Genomic DNA, 17669 nt, shown 5'->3' with positions numbered 1-17669 from the left:
AAACGTTTGTCAGGGTGTCAGTCCAGCTGTGTCTGGGCCAAATTCGCAGGTATGCACTTAGGGTCTTCCTAGCTAGAATACCCCCTACTGAACGATTAGTTCATTGCTTCCTGTCCTAAGCTGTCATGTAATGTGGCTATACTAATTGAAACAGTTGCAGCTTTCTGTCCCAGAGGTGATTTTTTGAGATCCAAGCTAATTCACTAATGAACTAGAATGCTGTAAGTAGTGCAGTCTCTCTCGTGTGTGTTAAACTGATGTATCGCTGCCCACTGCTGGAGGGAATCAAAACTGCTCACCTGTGTGTCCTAGGCCCCTATATGGCTCTGGGCTTGTGGTGATTCTCCCTTAGCTCAAGTGGATGAAGCCTGTGATGATGTAGCAGGAGGGTCTGCATTGCATCCCTGCTCTCCCCATGTTTTTGGAGCTGCTATGCTGTGCAGCGTAGGGATGCTTTGTCACTGTATTGTTCTTTTGTGCAAAAGCACTACAACTAGAAACCATGTAACGGCCTGTCTCGGAGACAGCAGGCAAGAGATCTCTCGAGGGCTCATTCCAGGTGAGAGATCCCTGACACGACACTGTCAGGCTCATGTGTTCAGCAGATCTCGCAGTGCCTCACCTGCAGAGGATCTGAGTTTTGCTTGCTCTGAGGGCCCCTGATCCTTCAAAACGCTGAAGCACGTGTGCTGACTGGGGTTGCTTCTGCATGCAGAATTAAGCAGAGGCACACGCGTTAGCGGGATCAGCCATTCGCCTGAGCTGTAGCGGCTACTGCTTTTAATTCTGAAGGTCCCTGGTCAAACTCAATGAGCTTTGTTACATCTGTCCCATTCGAGCCTTATTTGGAGGACTTTTTGCACAGGGGTAGATTTTTGGCCCGGAATCATGGGGAAATGTTTCTGAGCCCCAAGCATCAGTGATTGTAGCTGGAAGGATTTTGCACTTATCCATGGCCTGATGTTGCTGGTCTTTCCCAGCAGGCTTCGACGCCCTCACTGGAGGTTGCCTGGGTTAATAACTTACATTACAATATTGCCCAACTGAAATCAGGGGCCCATTGTGTGAGAGACTGCACAGAGACACAGGCCCTGCCCCAAATAGCTTACGATAAATAGACAAAGGGGTGGGGTGGGGGAACTGAGTCACGGAGCGGGGAAATGACTTGCCCAAGGCCATGCAGAAGAGCAGGGAGAAGAGATCAAATGTCCCAATTGCCCTGGCCACACGATCACGCTGCCTCTCTTTTTTTCCAATTTCCAGCCCACTTGACCCTGCTGCTGGGTGTTGAGTGGATTTTCCTTTTCATCGCTGCGCCTGCCTGCCGGGGATGATTCAGCGCTGCCCACGTGGCTGGCTGATTTTTGTGTTGCACTGCTCGTGTCTCTCTGTCCTTTCAGCCCTTCGCTTCACAAAGGCTCTGAATGCTGGAACAATCTGCTCTTCACCGGCGAACAATGTGGGAGAGCAGGCGGGGAATTAATGTTGAAAGAGCATCCAGAGCAGATGTTTGTCGGCATCCGTTCAGCTAGTGCTCTTGTTTCCAGGCTCCAATGGCCACGGGAGCTAAGAGAAGATCCTTGTCTTGCAGGGGAGGGAGCCCAGGGCCAGGGCGGGGTCCGCGGCCTTCTCAGCCCAGCCACATTGACTGGAGGGGAGGAAGCACAAGATTATATTGGGCCCTATGTTTGTCTCCGGTAGCTGCTCCAGAGCAAGGGGCAATTGGAGGGCTGCCCGGGGTCCTTGCGCTGGGGTCTTTGGATCACCCTGTGGCACCTTCCCTGGTTGGGGAGGGAGGGTTGAAGGCCGGGGGAGAGTTGAGCCGAACTCCATGGATAGAAGCTTTTCCTCCCTTTGGGCTTATTGTATGGAAAAGCTCCTTTCACCTGAAGGGCTTTGCAAGGGTGGGCTGGCAGCATGGTTGTTTTTCAGAGGGGGAAATTGAGGCACAGACTTGCCCATGGTCGTAGGGCATGTCGATGGCAGAGCCGGAAATAGAACCCAGGCGTCCTGTATCCCAGCCTCCTGCCTGAGCCATTAAACCACATAACACTAGTGCAACAGGGAATAGAACCCAGGAATCCTGACCCTCCTGGTCTAACCACTAAACAATGCTGTCTCCCTAAAACTTCTAAGCCATCAGCCAGTCACACAATAAAGCCCTTGGCATTTACAATGCACTAAGTCAGCTGGTTTTCCAAACATCCTTCCCCCAACCCTCCCTTCCTTATGCTTCTCTCTCTTCAAAGTAAATAAATCAAACTGCTGCTTTATTTTCTGAAAGACAACTATTAAGGGATTAAAAAGCTCCCAACTGCACTTAAACGAAAGCATTTCAACTCAGCCCACAAGATGGTTAAAACATCAAGCTTTGTGAGTCAGGTGGTAAATTGCTACCTTAATTCGACGTCTTTTTGCTCCTGAATTGGAACCAGGTACAATTAAAGAAAGCTCATGACTGCTCCGATTTTGTTTAAGACTCCCTTGTCTTTCTCTGGAGTTTCAATTTTGCAAACTATTTCGGTGACTTGCCAATTTGGCCTTTCTCTGGAGTGAATTTAAAAAAAAAAATAATTTCAGCTGCGCTGCAATAAGCCATTTGCCTCAAATGAAATCAGAAACAAATTGACTTTAATGCTTCAACTGACATTTCTTCTAATCCTGCTTGAATTAAGCAGAGCAGTTCTGTCCCCAGTTATGGCTGCTGCCTGTCCCTGCTTCATTCACTTCCCTTTCCCATGCCCTTGTGTCAATTTGCTGAAAAAGCCTGCTGCCATCTGGGCATCTGTTCCACAGACAACAGCGGGCAGTGTTTTCTCGTGGCTCAGAGCAGGGTGCTGAGTGGAGCCAAGAGGGCTTCATTTGTAATGAAAGAGGTGCTGGGGCTCGAGCAGTTTTTTTTGCTTTCATAACTGACGTGGGAAGCGCAGAGGTGCCGGGGCTCTGAATTGCGAAGCCGAGAGATGCCAGGGCTCAGCCCTGGCAAGTCCTGTCACAAATTAAGCACTGGATCTAGGGTACCTGGGTTCTTTTGCCAATTCTGCATCTCACTTGCAGTGTAACAACATATATAAGAACAGGAGGGAATGAACAGAACTGGGCAATTTATCTCGCGAGCCATCCCCTGTGATCCAGTCCCAGTTTCCAGCTGTCAGAGGCCTTGACCTTTGGCAACACACCCATGCCTTTGAGGATGTGGGCCTCCGAGCCCAGTTATCATCAGGAGTGTGGTTTCTAGTGGCTGGAGCAGTGGACCGGGTGAGGGCCAGGACAGCTGGCTTCTAGCCTCGACTGTGCCACTTGCTTGTTGCCAGACCCTGGGTGAGTCAAACCCACGTTTTCAAAAGCGCCCTCTGATTTTGGGTGCCTTAATTTCGGGATTCCTAATTGGAGGCAATGGGGGGGCCTAAGCTGCAGAGGTGCTGAGCAACTACCTCTGCCGTTGAGTTCATTGGCTGCTTAATTAGGTACCTAACGATGGATCTGACACCTTGAGCACCCAAAATCTGAGCCATCTATTGATGGCACTTTGGAGCAGGCCGGGCCTCAGTCTCTCTGCACTTTGATCTCTCCACCTGCTAAACTGGGACAAAAATATCTAAGGCCTGAGGTTTGCCAAGAGCTCAAATAGCCTATAATGAAAACACAGATTAGAGGCCAAGATTCTGGATGCTTCTTTCCCATGGGAGGCACCTGCTGGGGCTGAAGCTCTGAGCCCCAACGAGCCATACCCCAAGACCCCCCTCTCCATTGGGAAGAAGTCAGAGATGATGGGTGGGGTGGCACATTTTTGCCAGGATTTGCTGGCCCCGCTTCGTCACATAGTGCCCCCTGGCCCCCTCCCTGCCCGGCAGCTGCTGGAGCCAGTGGCCCCTCCCAGCAGCTCCCAGCTGTTTGCCACTGCTAATTCCTGGGAGCCGCAGGGAGAGGCCGCTGAGGGTAAAAGGGGGGGCATGTCTGGGGGTGTGTGACACAGGCTGTTGGGAGGGGTGGTGGTCGAATCTTTAAATTGTGGCCCCCTCCCCCCCAGCAGGCACCAGTCATCTCTGGCAGAAGCCCCTAGCTCCACTACCCTGCTGCAGAAATCTAGGCACCCCTTCAACCCTGGTGCACAAAGTGTTGCATATGGGCCGGATTAGCATCTCGCTGACCCCCGTGTAAATCCAGAGTTCACGCCATTGATGTCAGTGGAGTTACTCTGGATTTCCACCGGCATATGTGAGATCAGAATCTGGCCCCGGATGGGTATGTTTGTCTTTGGATTCTCCAAGCTCTTGAGCGCATTTTATTTACTTTTAAAGGCCCTGCGAGTGGTTATATTCTAGGCCAGTGCTTCTCAAGGTAGGGGGGACTGGCAATTTTTTCCCCCAATGTGCGTGCAGACCGGCAGCCGATGGCTCGTGGACTAGCACCGGTCCGCAGACTACCACTTTCAGTAGCACAGCTCTAGGCATCTATCATGTCTCCAGAGTCCTGTCGGGGCCATTCTTTATCCTTCCAGAGAGGGATCGAACGCAGAGCGGCGGCTCTAGGAGCTTCAAAAGCTCTTGTTGCTCATTGATTCTTGGGGTTATTATCGGAGGGAACATGCGGTCGATGGCTGCTATTTTGGAATTGTTTTTCCCTGCCATGTTGAGTGGCTTCTTTCTCCTTTCTGATATATTGAGCAGAGGTACCTAGAAGGCAAAGCAGAGTGCATTAGGTTTTGTGGTGGTGGATATATGGAGGTGAGGTTCATAGATTTTAATTCACAGTTTTAAGGCTAGAAGGGACCTACTGCATATCACAGACCAGAGCATTTCAGCCCATTGCCCCTGGACTGAGCCCAGTGATCTGTGTCTGAATCAAGCCTAGCTTCCAGAAAGCCATCCACTCTTCATGTGAAAACAGAGATGGAGAATCCACGGCTTTACTGGATAATCACCCTCACTGTTGAAAATTGGCACCTTAGTTGTAATTTGAAGTTGTCTGGATTCAACTTCCAGCTGTTGGTTCTTGTTCTGCCTTTCCCTGCTCGGTGAAGATCCTTCTGTGAGAGCCGGTTATAAGGTTATTAAGAACATTTGCCTTCCATCCAAGGATCTGCGTGTGATTAGCAAATATTAGTTTATTCCGCCTCACAGCCCCTCCAACCAATCTGGTGAGACTTGGGTTCAATTCCTGACTCTGCCACTGGCCGCAAATCATTCTCTGTGACTCAGTTTCCCTATCTGTAAAATGATATTGCTTTATAAAGCTCTTTGAGATCCACTGATGACCAGTATTAAATAGGAGTGAAGTCGTATTATTAACACCTCTCTCGTGAGCTAGTGAATATCATCAAATGAGACAAATCTTACATGGCTCCTGTCACTGTAACGTTTGAACACCTCACCGTCTTTAATGTATTTATCCTCTCAACACCCCTGTAAGCTAGGGCTGTGCTGTTATCCCCATTGTACAGATGGGAGAACTAAGGTCACACAGGGACTCTATGGCAGCCTAGTGTGCTAATCACTGGATCACATCTTCTGGGGAAACTGAGACCCAGAAAGGTGAGCTCAAGGTCATTTAGTGAGTTTCACCCATGCAGCTCTGTTGGAGTAAAAGACTAAAAGGTATAACCAGGGATGGAATAAAGAAGGAATCGCCTCTCAAGCTCCACCCAGAATCCCAGGCTCCGCCCACAATCTCAAACTAGAGTGTTTTTGCAAAAACTGACCAGTGCTGAAATGGTTAACATTGTTGCTATTTAAAATTTCATCAAACTGCTTCAGAATTGAAAGGGACCCGCTCAGTAAAATAAAACTGTGATTTTACAATGCTTAAAGAAGACCTAAAAGGTGTTTTAAAAATAATAATAATTGGCTTGTCTTTCAAGATCAGAAAATCATATTTTATCCCCTTTCCTGGAAGGATCTCTGGGCAGCTGGGTTTGATATAAAAAAACAGAATTTGGGAGGGAAAGGTGGGGGTTTTTTTGGAGGTCCAGTGAGGCTTATTAAAACTCTGTCTTTTGGGTAAGCATTATTTAACTCAAATGCTTAATAAACAGTGAGGAGGAAAGATCTCTTGGTGCAAGATTTGCCATCCCAACTGCTTGAATGGAGGGCTGAGAGAGATTTCTCCCTGGCAAAAATAGAGACCGTGGAACTTGCTATTTCTCAAAGGTCAGACAAAAGCAAGCAGGAAGATTGTAAACTCTTTGGAGCAGAGGCTCTCTTTGCTTTACAAGTGTGTACAGTGCCTAGCATGGTGCGGCCCCAATCCTGACTGGTGCCTTGAGGTGCTACAGTGATAGAAACAAATAATCAACTATTTCAAGCCTGGAACAAAATAGGGCAGAACCCAATGTTCTTTTCCGGGAGCAGGTCTCCTTTAGCTGAGAGAATGCCCTGTCAACAGCCACTGAGCACTACAGACAGGAAAAAGGAAATGATCTCGTCTCCGAGAAACCGCTCACCTGGAACCTACATCTGAGTTCTCAGCCCAGGTATTATAGAGAGGTTTGGACTTTCATTTAATCAAGTCCAGCGAAGCCTTTTAATGATCGGATTAGTGCTTTCCTATTTTCTGAGTCAGTAGCTCGAGAGCTCCAGGCCAGCATCTGAATCCAGAAATTAACAAACTTGGAAGAGGCTCTGCCTCTCTGAACTAATTAATATCTAGCACTCCAGCGAGCACACCTCTGGGATTGTCTGGGCGCCGTGACGGTGCTCCCTAGACCGCAGCTCCTGGAGACGGCGTGGGAAGCTACACCTGTGAGCCCCCCTAACTCCCTGTGCACACTTCTTCCCTGTGTCACACTGTTGGGACTCCGCTGAAGGCTTCTGGAGATGGGCTGTTAACTAGAGCTCATCGGATCCCCGCCCCCGAAAAAGTGCAACAAAATGAATGTTTTTTCATTTTCCTCTAATTTTTTTAAATGCTTCAAGATTTTGCCCGAAAAGCCCCCCCCCAATTTTAGCTTAAACCCCAGAACATTTAGATGACCCCCCCAAAAAAAATTTGACAAAATCATTTTCCATAAAAATGTCCATTTTGTCCAAAAAGCCACGTTCCATCGTGGTGAAAACTGTTTTTGGACAGGACATTTTCGACCAGTTCTACCCTTAGCTTCTCCATGCCTTGGTTTTCCTGGTGTAAAAACCTAGGTTGGGTTTGCGAGACTCATCTACTGATTCTTTGTAAAGTACTTTGAGGTCTTGGGAGGGAAGGAGCCGTGTCATTTTCCAGCTGGGCAGCTGCATGGATGACATTCACTAGGGGAAAAATTAACTGAGGAGCGACGACGATGGAATTAATAAAACAGACATCCGCATCGACATTGTGGAGTGGAGTGGGTTAGCGCCAGGAGCATGGGGAACGAACGGCCGGATCAGACTTGCAGAGAGTAATGCTGCACTCGAGAAATGATTATGCCCTGGAGAAACGTATCGGAATGCTTGAGAATTGGAGCAAAGAGGACGCTCCCAGCCCGAGTACAGGGCTCTGACCCCGGGGGACTGCAAAATTGCTGGAAACGGATGCCGTGTGAAGGATCTTCCTGAATGAACCATGGAGAGGGAGCATCGTGAGGGCAGGAGAGAGAGACATGGGGTGACGCTGTGACTGTCACCTGCAGAAAGAAAGCGCTGAAAGAAGGGGAGGATGGAGAGAAGAAAAAGAAAGAGATACACACACAGCACTTGCCTCTGGACATTCAGTTCCCTTCATGCGAGGACCAAGGCCTCCTTGTTAAACACTGGCCTGTCAGTGTAACTAACCCCAGTACAGCCAGTGAGGGGCACCCCAGGGAGCTGGTCTGGGGAGTGACGAAGGGCTGTCTATACAGAGACTAGTGTGCAGTAAGCTGGAGTGGAAAAGGGCCTTTGACGTACAGCTCCGAGCACGCTATGGAACAGTCGCCCCATAGTGTGTGGGCAGGCTAGTGCGCGTTCCCCAGCATGCGCCCTTGCAAGCTGAAGTGGCTGCTCGGCCAGGCAGGGCTTGTCTTGCTTGTCCCCTCAGCCAGCTGTGGGGAGAGTCGCTATGGAGGCAGTTCTCCACCGGGAGGGAGCGTCCCCTGTCGCATCCCAACGTCCCCCTCTCCTAGCGATGCTCTGCGTGGTACTGATGAGCTGGGCCTAGCACTTGGGTATGAGCTAAACAGAGGAGACTCCCATTGATGTCAGTGGCCTGTGAGCCACGCAGCAGGCAGGCCGCTCCGGTGAGGAGCCCATGAGGTGGTTTCTCAGTACGTCTCCCTGCATCGGCTGGGGCGGGGCGTTGAAAAGCGACAGGGGCAGGTTCCGGGACCTTCTGTCTCCCAGCGCAAGGTGCTGTTAATTCCTGTTTTAAGTCCAACTGGGCTCTCAGCGTGTTCTTTCTCTTGAAACCAATGGGATTTATTTGAATCTCGCAGCTAGAGAATAGGGGCCCTGGGAGCTGGGTGAGAATCATGAGCCCCTTCTACTGCTGGGGAAACTGAGGCACAGAGCGAGGCTGTGACTTGCCCAAGACCATGCAGCAGAACAGTGGCAGAGCCAGGAATAGATGTTCTGGGGCCAAACCCCCATCCTTGTTCCTGTGATCACACAGCCTCTCCGTTTGCCATCCTTGGTCCCCCGCAAGAGCTGTCCTGGCTTCCCCGAAGGTCTATCACCAATCCCAAAGTCAGCTATGCTGCAGGGTTGGGCTTCAACTGTCAAACATCCTCTGGGTCCACCAAGCCCACCATCTGGCTTGCGTCATACCTTTCAGTGACAAGTCCAGCTGATGGCACTGGGGGTCGGATTCTGTGCTCGCTCATGCTGGGGCGCATCAGAAATGACTCCCAAAGTCCATAGTGTTGCATGGTGTAGTTCACCCCCTGTGCAAAAGGCCCGCAGTGAATCTGTGCCCCACTGAAGCCAGTACTCTAGATGACAAGCGTATTAGAGAGGCAGCGTGAGCCGAGGAAGGTGAGTGGAACAGGGAGGTCGGAGACCTACTCTGCCACTGACTTACCATGTGACCTTGGCTCTGTTGCTCGGGGATCAAATGAGACATTAGTGGTGTATATAGGCTCTGTGCTGGGATAAATACCATCTTCCATGACAGCAGAATCAGATCTCCTGCCGACGCGGCTGGCCCTAGACCAAATGGTGCCCAGAGGAGGAGCATCTTCATTTGTTAAACTTTTGAATAACTTACAGGTGGTCACTTGCCCCTAAATCCAGCCCTGCCTGCAGATCCTTCTAGCCTGGACCCTTTCTGCTGCGCGTTCCTTCTGTGCGTTCACCACCCACTCTTGCTTCTCTCCTCTCCCCATTACAGCTAGACTGGTGCAGTGGGGTCTGCCTTTGCTATACGTCAAACCGGCGTGTGCTGTTCTCCTCCATTTACTTTTCCGCACCATTTCACTGCCTCTGAAAATGAAGAACTCTTCCTGTCAGGGCAAATGCTCAGAGTATTTATCCTCACGCCAGCCTGCTAGCGGCGCTGCGGTCAAGACCACAGCAGCGCTTAAAATATCCTGTTTTCAGACGTCTTTAACTCTGCCATAATAATTTGTTCCACTTTGAAACTTGGCATAGAAAGTCACTGCGTTGTGCTTTTCTCCTGAAAACCCAGCATATTTTGGGCAAAAAAAACCCCAGCCCCAACAACAAATAGTTTGGGCCTTTTTATGCTGATGGCAAAACGTATGGATGTGTTCTGAACTATTAGTTTTTTGTGCTTGCTATCAGTAAAAACGAACAAACCAACTCGTGCCGATGTATTTGGGAGTTCTGAATGATTATTTTTTGTGCTTGTATCAGTCAAAAAAATCCAAAAAACCTAAAAGGCCATTTTTATTGACAAAGTCCTGGCTGGGATGATTTAGTTGGGGTTGGCTCTGCCATGAGCAGGGAGTTGGAGTAGATCAGTGGTCTCCAAACTTTTTGGCTCGTGCACCCCCAGGGAGAAGACTGGACGACCTGCCACAGACGCGCCACTGACGGAAGAAGAACAGAAGACTTACCGCAAGTGGGCCGCCGGAGGGGAACACCAGCCATGGACGTGCAGAGCTGCAACCAAAGGAAAAAAACGGCAGAGTGCCATCCAGCAGTGCTCCTGCTGCCGTGCACCCCCTAGGATCATCTCGCACCCCAGTTTGGAGACCACTGGACTAAATGAGCTCCTGAGGTCTCTTCCAACCCTAATATTCTATGAATGGCATTTGAGCTGTGCTTTTCTGTCATTGCTTGTTGTCTGGGCCAAACAAACTGAAAGAAGCCAAAATATTGATGATAGAGAAGGTGCCGTTGCACAAGTCTATCATTTCTTCTAAGAGTTTTAGTGTATTGTATTGGGCCCTGGTTGGGTACAGGAAGAGAAGCTGAGTTGGTTGAAAGATGCTGTTTCATCAAAGCAGAATTTGTTTCAGTGAAGATGGAGACAGAGATTTCTTCCTTAATAAAGTACATTAACTGCTTGACAGAGGGTGATTTCTAAAGTTAGTTCTGTTTGCCAGAAGCTGGGAATGGATGATGGGGATGGATCATTTGATGTTACCTGTTCTGATCATTCCCTCTGAGGCACCTGGCACAGGCCACTGTTGGAAGACAGGACACGGGGCTAGACGGACCTTTGGTCTGACCCAGTCTGGCTGTTCTTACGTTCTTAGTGCAGATTTCACTGCAGTATTGTACGTAGGGGAATATTGCAAAACTAGCTTGTACATTCTCTGGGACAGGGACTGGCTTGTGAATAAATACTGATATTGTGCTTAGAAGAACAGAGCCTTTATTTCTGATAAAAGAAAAGGTCATCCGATGAAGTGAGCTGTAGCTCATGAGAGCTTATGCTCAAATAAATTTGTTAGTCTCTAAGGTGCCCCAAGTCCTCTTTCTTTTTGCGAATACAGACTAACGCGGCTGCTACTCTGAAACTTATCTCTGATGCGGCTCTCGGTACTATTGTAATGCAAATAATAATAAGCTTAATTAATGTTTGTAAAGGCCTTTGAGCACCTGAAATGAAAGTTACCCTTGCAGATCAGTATTCTTTATGAGTATGGGCTGCACCTGTGAAATTGTTTGCAGGACGTGCACATTCAAGTCTTCCTTTTCATGGGGCTCCTTGGAAATCTCCACCTTCACAGCCCCGTGCCTGTCGCCTGTTCCCTTAGATCTGTAACATGCAACCAAGGCCCAAATCCTTCAAGGCCTTCTGGCTCCTAACAGTGAAATCAGTGGAAGTTGGGACCTCTTCAGGATCTGGGCCCACGAGAGGAGGTAAAAACACCCTTTACAATGGTGTCGCCCGTCGGTGGGGGGGGAAACTGAGGCAGGTACATTTGCGGCAGGTAAATTGCCAAATTCCTTGCCCAATCCCAACCCCCCCCCCATACAATCCCTTCCTGCTAACCAGGAGGGAACCCCCCCCCTCCCTGGTGATGGGGGGGGGGAATGAAAAGAGAGGAAGGCGGGGAACGCGAGGCCTGTTGAATACATTTCGCTTCCCCTCCCCCGCCATCATCCAGCTCCCGCCCAGACGCCCCCGTGATGGGCCAGGCCGGAGCCTCCCCGCTGCAGGGGAAACGCGGCCGGGGCTCGGGGATCCGGGCGCTGGCGGCTCTCGGGGGAGCTCTGCGGGCCGCGCACGTGGAGGGCGGCGGCGGCGGCGGCGGCGGGGCCGGGGTGAGCGCGGGCCGGGGCGGGAGCGGACCCTGCCCGCGGGGAAACGTGCACCGGCCCCCGCTGGCCCCCGGGCCCCCCGCCTGGGTCCCGCACCGGGCACGGGCCCCCTGCCCCCTCCCCGGCTGCACCGGGCCATGGACGGTGCATGGGACCCCCTGCCCCCTCCCCGGCTCGGCCGGGCCATGGACGGTGCATGGGGCCCCCTGCCCCCTCCCCGGCTCCGCCGGGCCATGGACGGTGCATGGGGCCCCCTGCCCCCTCCCCGGCTCCGCCGGGCCATGGACGGTGCATGGGACCCCCTGCCCCCTCCCCGGCTGCACCGGGCCATGGACGGTGCATGGGGCCCCCTGCCCCCTCCCCGGCTCGGCCGGGCCATGGACGGTGCATGGGACCCCCTGCCCCCTCCCCGGCTCGGCCGGGCCATGGACGGTGCATGGGACCCCCTGCCCCCTCCCCGGCTCGGCCGGGCCATGGACGGTGCATGGGGCCCCCTGCCCCCTCCCCGGCTCCGCCGGGCCATGGACGGTGCATGGGACCCCCTGCCCCCTCCCCGGCTCCGCCGGGCCATGGACGGTGCATGGGGCCCCCTCCCCGGCTCGGCCGGGCCATGGACGGTGCATGGGACCCCCTGCCCCCTCCCCGGCTGCACCGGGCCATGGACGGTGCATGGGACCCCCTGCCCCCTCCCTGGCTCCGCCAGGCCATGGACGGTGCATGGGACCCCCTGCCCCCTCCCCGGCTGCACCGGGCCTCGTACGGTGCATGGGGCCCCCTGCCCCCTCCCCGGCTGCACCGGGCCATGGACGGTGCATGGGACCCCCTGCCCCCTCCCCGGCTGCACCGGGCCTCGTACGGTGCATGGGGCCCCCTGCCCCCTCCCCGGCTCCGCCGGGCCATGGACGGTGCATGGGGCCCCCTGCCCCCTCCCCGGCTCGGCCGGGCCATGGACGGTGCATGGGGCCCCTCTCCTGCTCTGCCAAACCACATACAGTGTCTGGGACCCTCTGCCCCCTCCCTTGCACCGCCTGCTCTTCACCAGGTTGCGTATTCCATAGGGCTCCATTTGTTAGTGCAATGATTCCAGCCTGCTGCTTAGGATTAGGTGCTGTGTAAGTGGATAACGGTGTTGCTTGGGTCTGGGCTACACCTACAAATTGGATCGGCCTAGCTACATCGCTGAGGGCTGTGCAGAATTTTGAAGAATTATTTTGTTGACCTAGCTACCGCCTCTGGGAGAGGATGGAAAACCCGCTTCCATCGATGTGGGAAGCAGCTTTGGTATAGTTGTGCTGTGTTAGTGTAGACGTACCCATTGATGGTCAGCCTGGGGGGGCAGGGACCACTGTTTTGTTCTGTGTTTGTACAGCGCCTTGCACAGTGGGGTCATGGGCCGTGACTGAGCTGCCAGTCGTTACTGCAGTGCGCGTTATAATACTATTTCTTTCCATGCCGAAGTGTGATCCTTGAGAATGAGGCAAACGGTGCGTTCCTCCGAAAGGGCCTTAGCATGGGGTGTACGAATCCTATGCGGCGGCTGAAAAGAGAGGCGGTTTTTCAGAGATCGGAGTGCCATGAAGATTCTTATTCTTAAACTCAGCTTTATGCTTTCTTAACTGATCTAATCACCCGCTCTGCTACCCTTTCCCCAGCTCTGTGCTTGAATAACCGAAAAATGGCCAAAAGCTTCCAAAATAAGGTGCCCGTTCATGCAAATACTTACACGCATGTATTATTAGTTGTTGTTGTTTATACTGTCCAGCGCCCAGGACCCCACTGTGCTAGGGGCTGTGCAAACACCGAGCAAAAAGACAGTCCCCGCCGTATACAGTGGACAATAGAAATATTAGTAGTTGTCCACCTTGGTGGCCTCTGCAGGGCTATTCACGTATGAAATGTTTTGGAGGACCATGGCCCAGATCACTGTAAAAATAAGCAGGAGAAATTTCAGACCCCAAATCATTTTTTCGAGGGAGCAAGTTCTAAGCTATTGAAAATAGAGATTTGCCACAGCAAGTGGTTTCCCTTCTAACGTTAAAGGGATACCATCAGTTTAAAGTCGTTGTTGTTTATTTTTGTATTACAGTTATACAAAGCCCAAACTGAGAACTGGCCCCATTGTACTAGGATGCAGTACATGCACACATCAAGAGACTTGAAGAATTTAGATAAGGCAGACACAGGGTGGGAGGGGAAACTGAGGCCAGAGAGAAGTGACTTGCTCAATCTTCTGCCTTCCAAAAATTATATAACCAATTTATATAATGTTATTAATAGTAACAAATTCTTACGAATAAACCACTTACAGTATTTAATCTACATTTCATCTTTTAGGTTGTTACCTTTTTTTATTCTTTTGCATGTTAGTCAATTTGGACAATAGTTTCTCCTTTGTTTCTGGCTGATTTTTGCTTTCTGGCTTTCATGCTAGCACGATGCTGCAGTGTTTGGGTTGCAGACACTGCAGTGGGAATGCTTAAACCAAAACTCTTCTCAATGGATTTTTTAACTTTTATTGAAATATTTCACTAGGTGAGCATGTTTCCTGGGGACTTTATCCCATTTCTTTTATTTATTTATTTATTTATTATTTACTTGTTTGTATCCATTAGGCTGTTGAGAGGTTTGTTTCTTCCCTCCTTTTAATAAATTGTGCTTTGATGTTTAAAAAGGTGCTTTTCTGGTTTATGGGCTAGCAAAATCATTTGCAAAAAAGGGAAAGTGTACGAGGCAAAAACTCTTCCACGTTTAAATGTCTCATTTTCAAACTCGGGTGCCTTAAAATGAGGTCTCCAGATCCCTATTTAGACCCTAGTTTGGCAATTGACAACCTGCAGGCAGATTGCTTCATCTGCATGGCACTCTGCAGAAGACAGGGGTCTGTCCGCGTGTAAATTACAGGATTGGGGCCTTGAATGCATAGATAAGAGTCTTAACCTACCATGCATTGAAACTGAAAGGAGTCCAGTATCTCTGAAATCAGGCCACTTATTTTGATACCTAAGACCCTGATCCTGCAAAGAATTAAGCATGTGTTTGATTTTATGCCTTGTGAGTAGTCCCATTGAAGCCAGCTGCCATTGGGCTGTGTTGCTTAGTGGGAACTTGAAATACTTAGAATCTGTTCCTGGCTCTACCAGTGGCCTGCTGGGTGACCTTGGGGAAGTCACATTGCCTCCCTGTGCCTCAGTTTCCCCACCTGTAGCTTGGGGATAATGGTACTGACCCCTTTTGTAAAGCACTTTGAGATCTGTGGATGAAAAGCACTGCAGAAGAGCTGGGTAGTATTATTTACAGGACTGGGGTGCAAAAATAGAGATGGAGATGCCTAGCTTTAGGTACACGTATTTGAAAATATTGGCCTGTTGTAGTTAGACGACTTAGTGCTCATTTAATTATATCCTGTTGTCAGCCCTGCTGCTTTGTCCCCAAAAAGGAACGTTTCACTTGTAATCAATCTTTATGTATTCTTAAGGCATGGCTTTATGCCCAGAAAACAGTTTTTGCTTTCTGTAATCTTTGTTAACCAGTTATTTGCCAAAGTAGCGCTATCCTGCTGCAAGTGTACTTAGGACCCGTACCCGCGGACGTCCAATCTTTACAAGATTCCTATCCCAAATCCAAATGGCCAGGTCATGACCCTGTGCCAGACTGGTTTGACTAATGCTTGGCTAATGGCTCCTCTCTGGCTCCCCAAATTATGTTAACTAAAAGCGTAGCTAATTGTTTTGATTACATGCATGGCTTATTATTAAAAACGTTCAAGAGACCAAATCACCAAACGTAGGCAAACGGATTGTCTCCAGAAAAAACTGTACAATACAAAAAGCAGACGTACCCTCCACCTGGGAAGCAATTCTTATCATGTAGCGTGTTCCCCTGACCCAGAAGGCGTGCATTTAAGCACGCTATATTTATGTGCATTTAAGCTAGCTATATTTATAGTATGGTTTTGCAAGTTATATCACTAAAACCCAAACCACCAGTTTGTAACAGTTCTTTAACTGGTGGTTTTATTCTGTATTTTTCTTATCTTCATTTTGAATGCTACATTCTGAACCAGTTGCCCATGTCGGTCAGTACCTGTCCTAAAATATAGAACAAATGTGTCTTTGACAGATTTCATACTTGTTAGCTTCAAAGCTGACTTCAGCTTTGCAAAACGCTCTGGGATACTTAGTAGCTCACAAAAAGAAAAGGAGTACTTGTGGCATCTTAGAGACTAACAAATTTATTAGAGCATAAGCTTTCGTGAGCTACAGCTCACTTCATCGGATGCATTTGGTGGAAAAAACAGAGGAGAGATTTATATACACACACACAGAGAACATGAAACAATGGGTTTATCATACACACTGTAAGGAGAGTGATCACTTAAGATAAGCCATCACCCACAGCAGGGGGGGGAAAGGAGGAAAACCTTCCATGGTGACAAGCAGGTAGGCTAATTCCAGCAGTTAACAAGAATATCAGAGGAACAGTGGGGGGTGGGGTGGGGGGGAGAAATACCATGGGGAAATAGTTTTACTTTGTGTAATGACTCATCCATTCCCAGTCTCTATTCAAGCCTAAGTTAATTGTATCCAGTTTGCAAATTAATTCCAATTCAGCAGTCTCTCTTTGGAGTCTGTTTTTGAAGCTTTTTTGTTGAAGTATAGCCACTCTTAGGTCTGTGATCGAGTGACCAGAGAGATTGAAGTGTTCTCCCACTGGTTTTTGAATGTTATAATTCTTGACGTCTGATTTGTGTCCATTCATTCTTTTACGTAGAGACTGTCCAGTTTGGCCAATGTACATGGCAGAGGGGCATTGCTGGCACATGATGGCATATATCACATTGGTAGATGCGCAGGTGAACGAGCCTCTGATAGTGTGGCTGATGTGATTAGGCCCTATGATGGTATCCCCTGAATAGATATGTGGACAGAGTTGGCAACGGGCTTTGTTGCAAGGATAGGTTCCTGGGTTAGTGGTTCTGTTGTGTGGTGTGTGGTTGCTGGTGAGTATTTGCTTCAGATTGGGGGGCTGTCTGTAAGCAAGGACTGGTCTATCTCCCAAGATCTGAGAGAGCGATGGCTCGTCCTTCAGGATAGGTTGTAGATCCTTGATGATGCGTTGGAGAGGTTTTAGTTGGGGGCTGAAGGTGATGGCTAGTGGCGTTCTGTTGTTTTCTTTGTTGGGCCTGTCCTGTAGTAGGTGACTTCTGGGTACTCTTCTGGCTCTGTCAATCTGTTTCTTCACTTCCCCAGATGGGTATTGTAGTTGTAGGAATGCATGATAGAGATCTTGTAGGTGTTTGTCTCTGTCTGAGGGGTTGGAGCAAATGCGGTTATATCGTAGCGCTTGGCTGTAGACAATGGATCGAGTGGTATGATCTGGATGAAAGCTAGAGGCATGTAGGTAGGAATAGCGGTCAGTAGGTTTCCGATATAGGGTGGTGTTTATGTGACCATCGCTTATTAGCACCGTAGTGTCCAGGAAGTGGATCTCTTGTGTGGACTGGTCCAGGCAGCTTATGCTCTAATAAATTTGTTAGTCTCTAAGGTGCCACAAGTACTCTTTTTCTTTTTGCGAATACAGACTAACACGGCTGCTACTCTGAAACTTAGCATAAGTGAATAAGAGTAAGCAGAAGACCATTCAAATATGTGCTGGCATTTATCTGTAAACTAATGTGCAATACATATTACAAATACATGCTGGCTCACAGATTAAAACAATTCCTACTGGTGTTAGATTGCTGTGGCACTATCTTGCCCCCAAGTCTAAATGTTGTGTTGAAAGTCTCAAGCATCCTTTTACAGAGCTGTTATTGAGATGCTGTGTTACAAGCAGAGTTTTCTTGACATTGGGAGGAATGTCAGATATGCTCCAGCTGGGGCCACAAGGCATGAGTTGGCTGCAGCTGTCACAGGGTGAAATGTTATGGCCGGGGTTAAGCAGGAGGTCAGATTAGATCAGAGGTGGGCAAACTATGGCCCACAAGCCACATCCGGCCCGCGGGACCGTCCTGCCCGGCCCCTGAGCTCCCGGCCAGGGAGGCTAGCC

General features: G+C 49.8%; 1 protein-coding gene across 4 annotated transcripts in view; it reads left to right on the top strand.

The window, feature by feature from the left end:
* The window catches only part of GPAT2 (glycerol-3-phosphate acyltransferase 2, mitochondrial), a 124497-nt gene that overhangs the window by 64228 nt on the left and 42600 nt on the right, over positions 1-17669 (top strand). Inside the window, exon 1 of one of the 4 annotated variants that reach the window (XM_038385017.2) lies at positions 11026-11219. The exons of 2 other annotated variants lie outside the window; for them this stretch is intronic. In XM_038385017.2, the coding sequence (XP_038240945.2) occupies positions 11123-11219 (97 nt within the window). In that variant the 5' untranslated portion in view covers positions 11026-11122. Of the gene's footprint in view, positions 1-11025; positions 11220-17669 lie in introns of those variants that run through there. One more of the 4 variants, XM_043503160.1, reaches the window with a different exon arrangement.

The sequence above is a fragment of the Dermochelys coriacea genome, chromosome 26 (genome assembly GCF_009764565.3).
Source record: "Dermochelys coriacea isolate rDerCor1 chromosome 26, rDerCor1.pri.v4, whole genome shotgun sequence".
NCBI lineage: Eukaryota > Metazoa > Chordata > Testudines > Dermochelyidae > Dermochelys > Dermochelys coriacea.
The sequence above is the reverse complement of the archived record's forward strand: the minus strand, read 5'-3'. Positions and strand labels throughout refer to the sequence as shown.